The sequence below is a fragment of the Gracilinanus agilis genome, chromosome 1 (assembly GCF_016433145.1).
Source record: "Gracilinanus agilis isolate LMUSP501 chromosome 1, AgileGrace, whole genome shotgun sequence".
Lineage (NCBI taxonomy): Eukaryota > Metazoa > Chordata > Mammalia > Didelphimorphia > Didelphidae > Gracilinanus > Gracilinanus agilis.
The window spans coordinates 706,040,502-706,052,807 of NC_058130.1; the positions used below are offsets into that span (position 1 = coordinate 706,040,502).

Sequence of the window (12,306 nt, forward strand, 5' to 3'; positions counted from 1 at the left end):
GAGCCTGCCCCTGCTGCTGTGTGTGTGTGCAGGGTGAGCTGTCTCCCACAGCTCTGAGAAAGGGTGCTGGGCTGGGGCTGGGGATTGGGGAGAAAATTTTCCTGGCTCCCTCCCTCTTCCCCCATGCTCATGGGTCAGTGGTTCTTTCTCTTTCTCTCTCCTCTAGATGGCAGCTCAGAGGCAGAGGGCACTGGCAATCATGTGTCGGGTGTATGTGGGCTCCATCTACTATGAGTTGGGAGAAGATACCATCCGCCAGGCCTTCGCCCCCTTCGGTCCTATCAAGAGCATAGACATGTCCTGGGACTCAGTCACTATGAAACACAAGGTGGGCCTGAGCCTCCTCCAGTTACCTTCCCTTCTTTCCTAGTCCTGGGTGGGTTAAGAAGGAGGCTTTGCCTCTGGGGGTTGCTAAGTATAAGCAGGTCCAGGGCTCCCCATCCCCTGTAACCTGAGTTTTCCCCTGCATTAGGGTTTTGCCTTTGTGGAATATGAAGTGCCAGAAGCAGCCCAGCTGGCCTTGGAGCAGATGAACTCAGTGATGCTAGGAGGAAGGAATATTAAGGTAAGGAGCTTCGGGGAAGTGTTCTGCCCCTTAGTATGGGGTAATCAGGACCAGGAGGTAGGTGAAGAAGGGAGGCTCACAGGAGCAGAGACCAGAATAAAACCAAAAGCTCACTGCATAGTATTTATTGGGAGTGGAGGATTGAAGGGAATGGACAGGGTGAATGCTTCACTGGAAAGGCCTAATGACAGAAACCCCTTCTTTGCTGGTATTGGGGATCCCATTCTGGATTTATGTGGCCATGATCCTTGGTCTTTCATACTGACATGAAATCTCATGAGGATTTACTATTACAACCACAGCTTTATTTCTATGAAATATCTTGGGAGCATTTTCAAAGGCCATTAAGTGCAGGCATGTGAAGCAGACTGTTCCTCAATTCACAGGGGAACCAGGTTAAGAGATACCTAAAGAATGGCAGGGCAGAGTGCCTTGGACCTAGGCTTGACCTAGCTGCCACTTGGATAGTCCTTACCCCCTTGGCTGCTCTGAGAGAAGATTTAACCATGGGGTCTCTGAGGACAAAGACCTGCCTTTCCTGAATCATAGTTCCAGGCTGGTTGTTGGTCAGGAAATGCATTAGTTAGTGTGGCCTGCTTGGCCTGTCTGTACTTTTGAGTGGTCTGCCTAACTTTTACCCATTTATGCCACCCACTCTCAGGTGGGTAGGCCCAGTAACATCGGACAGGCCCAGCCCATCATTGACCAGCTGGCTGAAGAAGCCAGAGCCTTTAACCGCATCTATGTGGCCTCAGTACACCAGGACCTATCAGATGATGACATCAAGAGTGTGTTTGAGGCATTCGGCAAGATCAAGTCATGTACTTTGGCTCGGGACCCAACCACAGGGAAACACAAGGGCTATGGCTTCATAGGTGAGCCCAGGGAAGAGTAAGGGAGGGGAGAAGGGCCATCAACAAGGCTCTGACTCAAGGGAAATCTGGAGGAAGGGGCCATGGATGAACTTCCACATCTCTTAACTCTTTTCTCTATCCTTGCAGAATATGAAAAGGCCCAATCATCCCAGGATGCTGTGTCATCCATGAATCTCTTTGACCTGGGGGGCCAATACCTTCGAGTAGGCAAGGCAGTCACACCACCTATGCCCCTGCTTACACCTGCCACTCCTGGTGGTCTCCCACCTGCAGCTGCTGTAGCAGCTGCTGCTGCCACAGCCAAGATCACTGCCCAGGTGAGAGCCATGTCAACAGAGTTAAAACAGAGAGAGATGGGGAGTTGAGTTGTACATGTGTATGTATATATAGTTTTTTAAGTCTCTCATTATTGGGATGGCCAAGTGATGGCTTTGAAGTTGGGGAAAGGAGGTGAGGTTTGCTGCTGGTCTTAGGCTAGAGAAGAAACATGGGGTGGTTGGTTGGTCATCAGTTGTGGAAAATCTTGGCTTGAGTTTTTGCTGTTGTGTTGTAGGAAGCAGTGGCTGGTGCAGCTGTACTGGGCACTCTGGCCACACCTGGGCTAGTGTCACCAGCACTGACTCTGGCCCAGCCCCTAGGAGCTCTGCCACAAGCTGTCATGGCAGCCCAGGCCCCTGGAGTCATCACAGGTAAGCACTGCAGCCACCCATGCCAGTCTGTTGCAAGATCCCCCTTGTCCTTGTCCTTTCTGAACTTGAATGACTTCTTTCTCTACCCAGCTTTGTTGTTTTTCATAGATTTTTCCTCTATCATTATTCCTGTCCAATGTCACCACTGTTTCCCCTGTTAGGACTTGAGCAAATAGCTATGGGAAATAATGTGGGGTGGCTGGGTGATGAAGGAAGTGGGGAGAAGATTACTTCAGCTGATAATCCATAGTTAATGTTGTTGTGTGACAGGTGTGACCCCTGCAAGACCTCCCATCCCTGTCACCATTCCTTCTGTGGGGGTGGTGAACCCCATTCTGGCTAGCCCTCCAACATTAGGCCTCTTGGAGCCTAAGAAGGAGAAGGAAGAGGAGGAACTGTTCCCTGAATCAGAGCGGCCAGAGATGCTGAGTGAGCAGGAGCACATGAGCATTTCAGGCAGTAGTGCCCGCCACATGGTCATGCAGAAGCTGCTGCGGAAACAGGAGGTATATGGAACCCCCAGAGCTCATCCTTGCCTACTCGCCTATCCCATCCCATTCCCATCACTCTAGTTGTGTATGTCTCCCAAATCTATGTCCTATGTTCCTAGGGTAGATCTCCATCTCCAAGGATCCTTGCTCTGATTTTGAATAACTCCAGACATAACAATTCCTAGGAACTTCCTAGTGTGATATCTTTGGGTTTCATTTACTATTCCTTTGAATTCCCCTTAACTTTATGGGAGAAGGGATGGAAAGGAAGGTATAAACGTTGTTGCCAGAGTGGAGGGGGCAGCATGAAGATTTGGACTAACCCCCAGTATCAGGTGAGACAGCCATCAGAGCAGGAGAGAAACCCTTTCCAACTGCACCTCTGAAATAGAGGGCACCTTGTCTCAATACTCACATCCCCTTCTTCCCTCCAGTCCACAGTGATGGTTCTACGCAACATGGTGGATCCCAAAGACATTGATGATGATCTAGAGGGGGAAGTGACAGAAGAATGTGGCAAGTTTGGGGCTGTCAACCGTGTCATCATCTATCAAGAGAAGCAGGGTGAAGAAGAGGACGCTGAAATTATAGTCAAGATCTTTGTGGAGTTCTCCATGGCCTCAGAGACACACAAGGCTATCCAGGCTCTCAATGGGCGTTGGTTTGCTGGCAGAAAGGTGGTGGCTGAGGTCTATGACCAAGAGCGCTTTGACAATAGCGACTTGTCTGCGTGACCTCGGCCCTTCTCCTCCCCAACCTCTCACAGACTTGAATCTTACTCTTCTTTTCTCTCCCCTCCAGTTTGTGTAGAAAGATATGGCGCTCTCCCTGGGAGGCTGAATTCAGCCCCTGCCTGGCCTTTTTGTGTAGTTTGGATAAAAGTACGGATGCTGCTGGCCCCCTGTACACACTGTGTGTGAGATCATATGCTTGCCGGCTCTCCCCAACTCTCCATGGACTTTGATCTTCCAGGGCCGCCTCCTAGGCTTTGGCAAGAGTTTTCTGGCCCTTGTGGTGCTTTGAGGGGCCATTTAGCCTCACCCTTCTTGTCAATTTTTTCAGTTCAAGTGTTTGCTCTGTGCTAGGCTGTATTCGGGGAAAACAGGAGAAGATATGGTCTTCCCCTCAAGGACCTCATGGCTGGGTAAAAAATGCACACACAATGAAACAGAATGATGCAAGTAGTCTCTCCCCTCTGTTTTCTACAGAAAGATAAGGGACTGTCCCTTTGTGGCTGGGCCAGCCCTATCAGGCCTGTGGTTTAAATAAAAAAATGAGGGTCATACAGATCTGATGTGGGCAACAGTTCTGGTCATACATTTCAAAGGAAAGTTCTGCAGAAGAAGATTCAGGTCACATGAAGTCAAGGTGGATTTGGTTACTGGGGAATGGGAGCAGCATTTTAAGGGTAGAAACAGGACAAGTAGAGAAAAGGGAGAATGTTGATGAGTTGTCTCTGAAAGAAGGGCAAAATTCCATAGAGAAATTGGCTTCAAGAAAGCACATTTCCTTGTTCATTGCCTACCACAAAGAACTCCTTGCCTTATCTAGATCATTAAGGGAAAAGGAAGAATCAAGGAAGATTAGGTGGGAGAAAAAAGGTTTAGACTCATATTCCCTTAAGAATTGTTGTTGTATCTGCCTTCACCCTTCCTTTCTTCCTCTTCTCCCTTTAGTTTTTTTACCTTCTCTCTTTTCCATTTGTCAGGCCCTTCAGTAGGGACCTTGTCCTTGTATAGGATGGGCTCTTCCCTCTGTGGTTTTATTTTTTTCTCCACTCCCTTGTTAACTGATTTGAAAGCAGGAGCACTGATGTGGATCCTCAAATGAGCTTCATATTATGATTCTACTTAGGGTTCACCCAAACTTTTGAATCAGTCTGCAAGTAATTAATGAGTATCTACTATGAAAAGGACATCCTCCTATGGGCTCTGGGATTAAAAGCATAGGCATACCCTGAAAAATATTGCCCTTCCTATCATTGCTCAGTAGCATCATTCTGGGGGCAAATAATTGGCTTTAAGGAAGGCTTCTGTCACATAGTTCTACCAGTTACTCAGTAGATTTCCTATGCACCTAATTGCCTCTATTAAAGTTGTGTTTTTATAGAACCAGTTAACAATGGTGACATGGGGTTTGCCACATTCCCACCCTTAAGGAGACAACAGTTAGTTGTAATAATATGTCCATACATGAAAAGTTAAGTAATGTGCTCTCATTGTTGTTGCCTTACATTATTTAACTTTGCTTCCTTTTGGAAAGCATTTCTCCTCTCAACAAACCTGTTGTCCCTTCTACCTCAATTTTTCTAGATATAAAGTAAATGCCATCAGAGAAATGCATGCCCATTTTAAAAAAAAATTATGGGCTATCTGTCAATAATAGGCAAGAGTGAAGGACAAGACTAAGGGACAGCTCGTGTGTTCTGGTTTTCTCCAAAATTATGAACTTCAGGAAGGCACTCAGCACATTAAATGAATCATCTGTGGTGAATTTATAAGAGGGAATGGATAGAGTGAGATCTGCCTTTATTGACAGTCATTGGAGAATTGAAGTTAAGCAGGAATGTAGTAGCCAAAGAAACACATTTGTATTACAGTGTTAGAAGTGATTACACTGTTCAAAGTCGTCTAGTAGGTAAAATGATCATATAGCAAGGAAAAGATTCCTGTTAAGGTGTGGATTGGACTAAATGATCTTAAGAGGTTTCTTTCCAACTCTGCAAAGAATGTCCCTTCTGTAAAGACTTCTGTGTATCCCAGGAAGTAATTCAGCCTTTGTTTAAAGACTCCATGTGAAGAAACTCATTCTCCTTTCTCCCCTCCTTTCTGGCTTCTCCTGGCCAAGTGTTCTTTTCATCAATCCTTCAGATTCTTCACCATTTTTGTTGTCCTCTGGACATTCTCCAGCTTATGAAGGGGTTTTTATGATGCATCTGGAACCAAAAATGATTCCAGATGTGGTCTGACCAAGGCATAGAAGAGGACAATTTATTCCCCACCATCTTAGTAATTGCAGTCCTAATATTGTTAGGGGTTCTTTCAGTTGTCCTAACAAAATTGTTAATTCAATTTGAGTGACAGTCTCCTGTAAATCCTGGACCTTTTTCCAGATGTACTGCCTTTTACAGTACTAGCCTATCAAGATTTATTTTGGCTTTTTCCCTTATTCATAATCCAGTGCATTAACTATCCCTTTTAATCTTGTTAAAATTGCAAAGCATGGTACAGGGGAAAGAGTTCTGGATTTGGACCTAGATTTAAAATTGGTTCTGTTATATGCTATCAATATAATTTTAGGCAAATTACTTCCTAACCTTGAGGGAACTGGCAGAAGATAACTATGGAGAGCTGTTTACCAATCTCTTAGGATGTTAAAGTAGTTTGGAAACCACCTAACTCTTGCATAGTAGTCTTCTAGTGCATCCTTCTGCTGTCTAGTCAGTAGGTCTCTTGTCTATATGTAAAATGAGAACCAGCTAAATGCTTTGTGGAAATCTATGTAAACTGTAGCTACTGCAGATCCCTATTGAGTTTAGTAACTAAAGGGAACATGAGGCTAATTTGATATGATTTGTTGACAAACCTATGAACAATCTAGTACATTCCAGAATTTTTCAGGGAATTGTTGAAAACCTTTTTTTTTTTTAAATGGGACAAGGTATGACCTCCAGACTTTCACATCCTACCTGTTTTCCATGATCTTAAAAGATCTCAGCCGCCCCATGTCCCATTACCTTAGGATGGAGATCTGGAACTGATTTCATCAAAATTCCCCATAGTATTACCTGTCTTTTCCAGTCCAATAATTTTTTCCGGAAGAAGCAAAATAAGTACTGCCTTCCCTTTGTCCATTGTCTTTGTCCCTTTACCAATTTGAGCTTCATATTTTTTCCCAATATAGCTGCTTTTTAAAAATCCTTTTTGTTGTCCTTGGTCTGTCTCCCACTCTGAAACAAGTACTGCTAAAGCTGAGAGCACTACAGTAACCTATTAGTACGTCCTTTTCCATCAGGAACTACAACTCCCATAATGCTTGACGTCCTAGTCACTACTTGGGTTGGCTGGAAAGCACAGACTACATTTCCCTGCATGCAATACGTGGGAAGGGTTTTCGGGGACTCGGTAGTGTAAGCAGGGGGTGGGATATGCGTTCTTAAGGAGCCAATGCAAGCGCGGCCGCACGGTCTTCTGGGAACTGCAGTCTTCCACTGGTTTGGGGACTGGGGCGGCGGGGGAGGGACTGGCCTTCCCGGCAGGCGGCGCGGCGAGCAGGCGGTTGGGCAGCCGGTGGCGGTTCCGGCGGCGGTGAAGACGGACGGAGGGAGGGACGCACGGACGGACGGACGGACGGACGGCTGGAACCGGAGCCGAGACCGAGACTTAGACTGAGGCACTGTTGGGGCTACGAGGATAACGTGGAGCCGAGAGGAGGCGGGATGTGGGAGCTGAGCCTCAGCGCCTGAGCGCCCAGCCGGGGCCGCGCCCCCCGCCCCAGGCCTCTTCCCCACCCATTTCCCAGGCCTCGCTGAGCGGAGCGGGCCGGTGAGGAGACGCCCCCGCCCCGCCCTCCTGGGGAGCCCCCCTCGGAGACGTTGCCCCGCCCCTCCCGGGAGCCCCTTCCCCCAGCTGTTCACCTACGCTTCTCCTGTGTTCCGGAGTCTTCCTTTACCCCGGTCTTCACCCAAATCTTCCACTCTCCCGAGGTATCCCCGAGACTGATAGAGAGCCCCAGTCCTCCTCCCGGCTCTCTGTAGAGGCTCGCTCTCTCCCTTGTCTCCTCAAAGACCTGCCCCTTTGTCCTAGACTGAGGTCTCATTCCCTTTACACATTCACTCCACCCCTAGGCTCCTCAGATACACCCCCTCCCCGCTGCCTTTCCCTGGAGAATTGGGAAATCCTTTTTAACAATCCTCACGGACTTGCCCTCTCCTTCCCTAGGATATTCTCAGAGGCTCATCCTATATCTCAGAAACCTGCCTCTTCACTTTTCACAGGCTTTCCTTCCCCCTCCCACCTTCCCTCAAGGGAATCTCTTCAAAGACTCCTTTTCTCCATAGGGATTCCTTTTTACTATATTGGCTTTTTTCGAAGATTTTCCCCCCAAAACACTTCAATTAGGGATATTTCCTCTTTTCTGACAAAGACAATTTTCTCTTCCATCCATTTCTTCAGTAGGAATCCTTAAGATATCTTGTTCAGTCAGCTTTAAAAAGGGACCCCTCCCTTTTAGAGTTTTCACTCCAAAAATCTAACACCTTTTCTCATTTTTTACCCCCTTTAGTTTGGGAATTTTCTAAGAGACCCTATTTGTATCTATTATAGGGATCCTTCTCATCTTCTTTAGAGCCTAACCCTTCCCAGAGACTTTTAGGCCTACCCTCTTGGGATACAATAACCCTTCCTTTTCTTGAGAATCTTCTTCAGAGATCATTCCTTCACAATTCATTTCTTTCCAACCACTTATTAGGTGCTTTTAAGGGAACTCTTAAACTCCTACCAGGGGTTTTTTTACCCCAGGCCCTTCCTCTAGCTCTAGTAAGAGGGTCCAGCTCCCAGCCGGCTCAGGCCTGGCCCCCACCTTCCCTCCCGCATGCAGCCCCGAACTCCCTCGAAGCCCCCTGCCTCCCAGTCCCTCCTCAGAGGCTGCCCAGGGCCCTTGTGCCCAAGGCAGTGCCATCGCCAGACCTTGCTGATCCTGGCCTGGCCTCATCTTCCTGCTCCCCGATAAGAGAGGCCAGGGGCTCCTGCCTGTTGCCCCCAGCTCCTACTCTGTGCCTCTCTCCTGATGCCTCCTACCCAGAACTGCTTGGCTTTGGATCCTGTAATCCTCCTCTAGGGGACCCTTGGCCTAAATCTCTTTGACCTTGTCTTGCCTGCCGGAGCCCCCTGCTCTTTGCCCTTCACTCCATCCTGGAGGAGGGGAACCTTCCTGAAGCACCATGCTGAAGTGCATCCCCTTGTGGCGGTGTAACCGGCATGTGGAGTCAGTGGACAAGCGGCACTGCTCACTACAGGCTGTTCCAGAAGAGATCTATCGTTACAGCCGCAGCCTGGAAGAACTGCTGCTTGATGCCAACCAGCTGAGGGAGCTACCTAAGGTAAGAGGTTAGAATAGGCATTCCAAGAGGCACAGCATTATGAGCCCATTGGGCCCTGTTCCTCCTACCCTTTCCACTAGTATATATGTGGGATGGATAGCTAGTTGTCTGCTTTTTCATGGTATGTTAGGCATACCCTGTAGGACACTGAAAAAGGTGTCTTTTATTGCCACTAGGAAGCTTTAGAAATAGGCACCATTTTCTCTTAGTACAAGGGGCAAGGGATAACCCAAACATGATGGGCAAGAGTTGTGTTGCTGCAGACAGCTTTCCCATATCCCATGAGAGTCATGTATCTTGGCTGGAGGGGTTCCACTGGTTCTGAGTTCTGCTATCAGGATGCTAGTGTTGCATTTTATGAGTGGGTCCTGCCTAATTAATGGATTGGATATATTGCCTTTCCTTTCAGTTGGGGGTGGGGCTTTCTAGGGGAGGGAGGGAGGAGAGAAGTAGGGCCTCCCTGGGCAACCAAAGGGTGACTATTAATTGGGAATTCTGAGGAGGAACTATACTGGGAACTTCTGAGAGACTCCCACATCTGGTTGTCTGGGCATCTTATCTGACACCAACATCATGTGTCTGTTGTCAGTTATCTACATTTCATCTGGGGAGGAGCCCTTGAACTCCATCCTCACTTTTACTCAACCGAGGATCCCCCTAGGTTGAACTTTAGGCTGGAAGAAAGTATGGGATCTTCTCCTCTGATCTCTGAGGTGCCTGTGGAAGACCGTGAGAGGAGAGATGTCTCCTTGTCCTAGGTGTTAGAGGAACTTGAGTCTGAGGAAGCCCTACTGAACCAGCCCAGCCAAGTCCAACTGGTTCCTGCTCCACCTGAGCTCCTTCCCTTCCCCCTTCTTCTGGCTACCTGCTGCTGAGAAGGCACCAGGTGGCACCTGTCACCAGGCAGTCACTGCCCATCTCTCTGGGAGGGGAGAAAAGGGGAGGGGAGAGAGGGAACTGAGATGTGAAACCTGAGCAGAAGGCAAGCTAGGAAAGGCTGTGATTGTCCTAAGCAAATCTTCTGTTCAGTCTGATTAAGAGATGCTTTTAATTTGCTTGCATCTAGGGAGGCCCTGAGTCTACTCCAAGTTCCTCCCCTCCTTCCTGGGCTCTCTGGGTTTCTGTCCCTGGGGCAGGGAAGCCGCATGTAGCCTGTCCAGGCAGGACAGGGGCTGGGCCCTTGGGAGTTTGGCCTGGCTCTCTTTCCTTCCTTCCTTCCCTTCCCCCAATGCAGTACCCAATCTTTTCCCCAATACTCCTATAACTGTTCTAGTCTGTCTCCAACTGTTTTTTTTTCTTTTGTTTCTCCCCCTCTCCCCTTGGTTGTCACTGCCTAGTACCTTTCCTGGCTGGCTGCCTTGCCTTAGCTCTCATGTTTTTCTTCTAGCTCTTGCATGCTTACTTTATTGTGCCCAGATGTTCCTTCTCATTTACATTGTCCACATCCACAACCTCTCCCTGTGCACCCCTGATCTCAGTGCCTACCCAGGCTCCCATTGCAAGAGTTTGGTTCCCTTTTTCCTACTTAGAACCTTTGTTGGGCCTTTGTGTACTAGAGGTGTGGGTGGGAGCTGTTGTGCTAATAGCTTTGGGGGGAGGGTGTAGTGTTAGAGAAGCAGATTCCAAAAGGCTTTGAGATTCCTAAGTCTTGGTGTTAAATGGCCGGAAATCCGTGTGTTGTACATCACAATGGACAAACATCCAATTCCCTGGCAATCCATTTAGCTCCATACCTTTCCCATCTATGTAATTGGGGCCTGTATTCCCAAGATTATGTCTGTTATAGAAGTAATTGAAATGGAGAGGGAGAGCAAGAGATTGAGTAAGCTTATTGGTTTATTTCTAAGGTGGCATGGATTTTAGGGATGGGGCTTTTCAGAGCATGGGTTATTTGGGTGTTGGTGGGAAGTGGGTGTGTAGGATTCTTCTAGGGTTGCTTGTGACTTAGGAGGGCTTGAAAGGCTACTTTTGAGATGAACCTGTTCCCTTGACTTTTCTTTTAACCTCACAATCTTCTCAAGGCTTCCATTAAATACTCTTTTCCTTCACTTCCTAGCCTTTCTTCCGCTTGCTGAATCTTAGAAAATTGGGCCTAAGTGACAATGAGATTCAGAGGCTACCACCTGAGGTGGCCAACTTCATGCAGCTGGTGGAGCTTGATGTCTCCCGAAATGGTGAGAGGCCTTGGGCAGGGGACTTGGGAGTGGGAAGAGAGATGTATGTGGTAGGGATTACCCTGTGGGTGGACATGGAGAGGATGACTGAGAATGATAGGTAGAGATGAGAGGAACCTTCTACATTGTGTGTTTATTGATGGGAGAATTAATAAAATTTTGATCTGGGCTCCAGATTACTGAAGTGCACATTGCACAAGTGAATACCCCACATCAATGCAAAAGGTCTTCCTGGAGGAGATGTTAGTTCAGTAAATGTTAAAAGACAAAAGGGTTAGGGCTTATTAGACCACCAGGGCTAGAAAACTTCCAGATCCACAGCTGTCTGGTACTATGGGCTGATACAAATGGCTACTTTAGATACCTCAACCCTACCAACAAATTATCTGTAGGTATACATTTTTTTCATTATTGGACTTTTATAGTAGTGTTCTTTTTGCTCATCTGTTGCTACGTCTTTTGTGATTTTTAATTTTTCTCAGTTTCTTAATAAAAGTTTCTTTGGTAAATTTTAATTTTGTCTCAGAAACTGAGGAAATAGAATGGGAGTGGAAGGGGGGAGTAAGGGTTTTTATTTTTATTTTTTTAATTCTTTCCATATCTTGGTTAGTAAAGGGAAGCCAAGTCATTTTATTTTGGGAGTTGTAACTGCCATGCCAGATCTAATAGAGTTGGGAACAGGAGGGGCAGAGTCTGAGTCAGTTGTGGTCCCTGGATCCCTTCCCTGCCTGAACATTTCCTCTGATAGGAATGGCAGGAGGCTGTTTTGGGATGATAGCTTCAAATCTAACTATAGACACTAACTATAGGCACTAGCTGTGTGACCTTGGGCAAGTCACCCACTTTTTGCCTGTTTACTCACTGTAAGATGGCGATAATAAAAGCACCTAACTTCCAGGATTTTTGTGAGGATCAAATGAGATAGTAATTTGGGGGGGGGGGGGAGGGACAGGGTGTTTGTTTTTAAATTCTTACTTTCTTAGAATTGATACTGAGTATCAGTTCCAAGACAGAGGCAATTCCTATAAAAGGTAAGGGCTAAGCAGTTAGGGTTGAGTGACTTGCCCAGGGTCACATCTAGGAAGTGCCTGGGGCTGGATTTGAACCTAGGACTACAGCCCTGACTTTCAATCCATTGAACAACCTAGCTATACCATGAGATAGTAATTGTAAAATGCTTAGCATAGTACCTGGCACATAGTAAGTGCTATTTAAATTTTAGCTTTTATTAGCTATTAATATTTTGTTATGCAGACATTCCTGAGATACCTGAGAGTATCAAGTTTTGCAAAGCCCTGGAGATTGCAGACTTCAGTGGGAATCCCCTATCCAGGTAAAAGGACTAGAGAGAAGTGAGGCTTAAGATCTGCTGTGGTTCTTTGTGATTTCTGAGGGTCCTGTTCCTATGGGGC

At 47.1% G+C, this 12,306-nt stretch overlaps 2 protein-coding genes across 5 annotated transcripts in view; both read left to right on the plus strand.

The window, feature by feature from the left end:
• Positions 1–3,909, plus strand: part of PUF60 (poly(U) binding splicing factor 60) — a 34,252-nt gene extending 30,343 nt beyond the window's left edge. For all 4 annotated transcript variants that reach the window (XM_044669664.1, XM_044669672.1, XM_044669681.1 and 1 more), the window contains 7 exons: positions 167–328; positions 473–565; positions 1,227–1,440; positions 1,567–1,757; positions 1,994–2,129; positions 2,400–2,635; positions 3,055–3,909. In XM_044669664.1, the coding sequence (XP_044525599.1) occupies positions 167–328; positions 473–565; positions 1,227–1,440; positions 1,567–1,757; positions 1,994–2,129; positions 2,400–2,635; positions 3,055–3,354 (1,332 nt within the window). In that variant the 3' untranslated portion in view covers positions 3,355–3,909. The remainder of the gene's footprint in view (positions 1–166; positions 329–472; positions 566–1,226; positions 1,441–1,566; positions 1,758–1,993; positions 2,130–2,399; positions 2,636–3,054) is intronic.
• Positions 3,910–8,561: 4,652 nt separating this feature from the next.
• SCRIB (scribble planar cell polarity protein) overlaps positions 8,562–12,306 on the plus strand; it is a 71,310-nt gene continuing 67,565 nt past the window's right edge. Inside the window, exons 1-3 of the mRNA XM_044669700.1 lie at positions 8,562–8,720; positions 10,777–10,894; positions 12,149–12,227. Of these exons, the coding sequence (XP_044525635.1) occupies positions 8,562–8,720; positions 10,777–10,894; positions 12,149–12,227 (356 nt within the window). The remainder of the gene's footprint in view (positions 8,721–10,776; positions 10,895–12,148; positions 12,228–12,306) is intronic.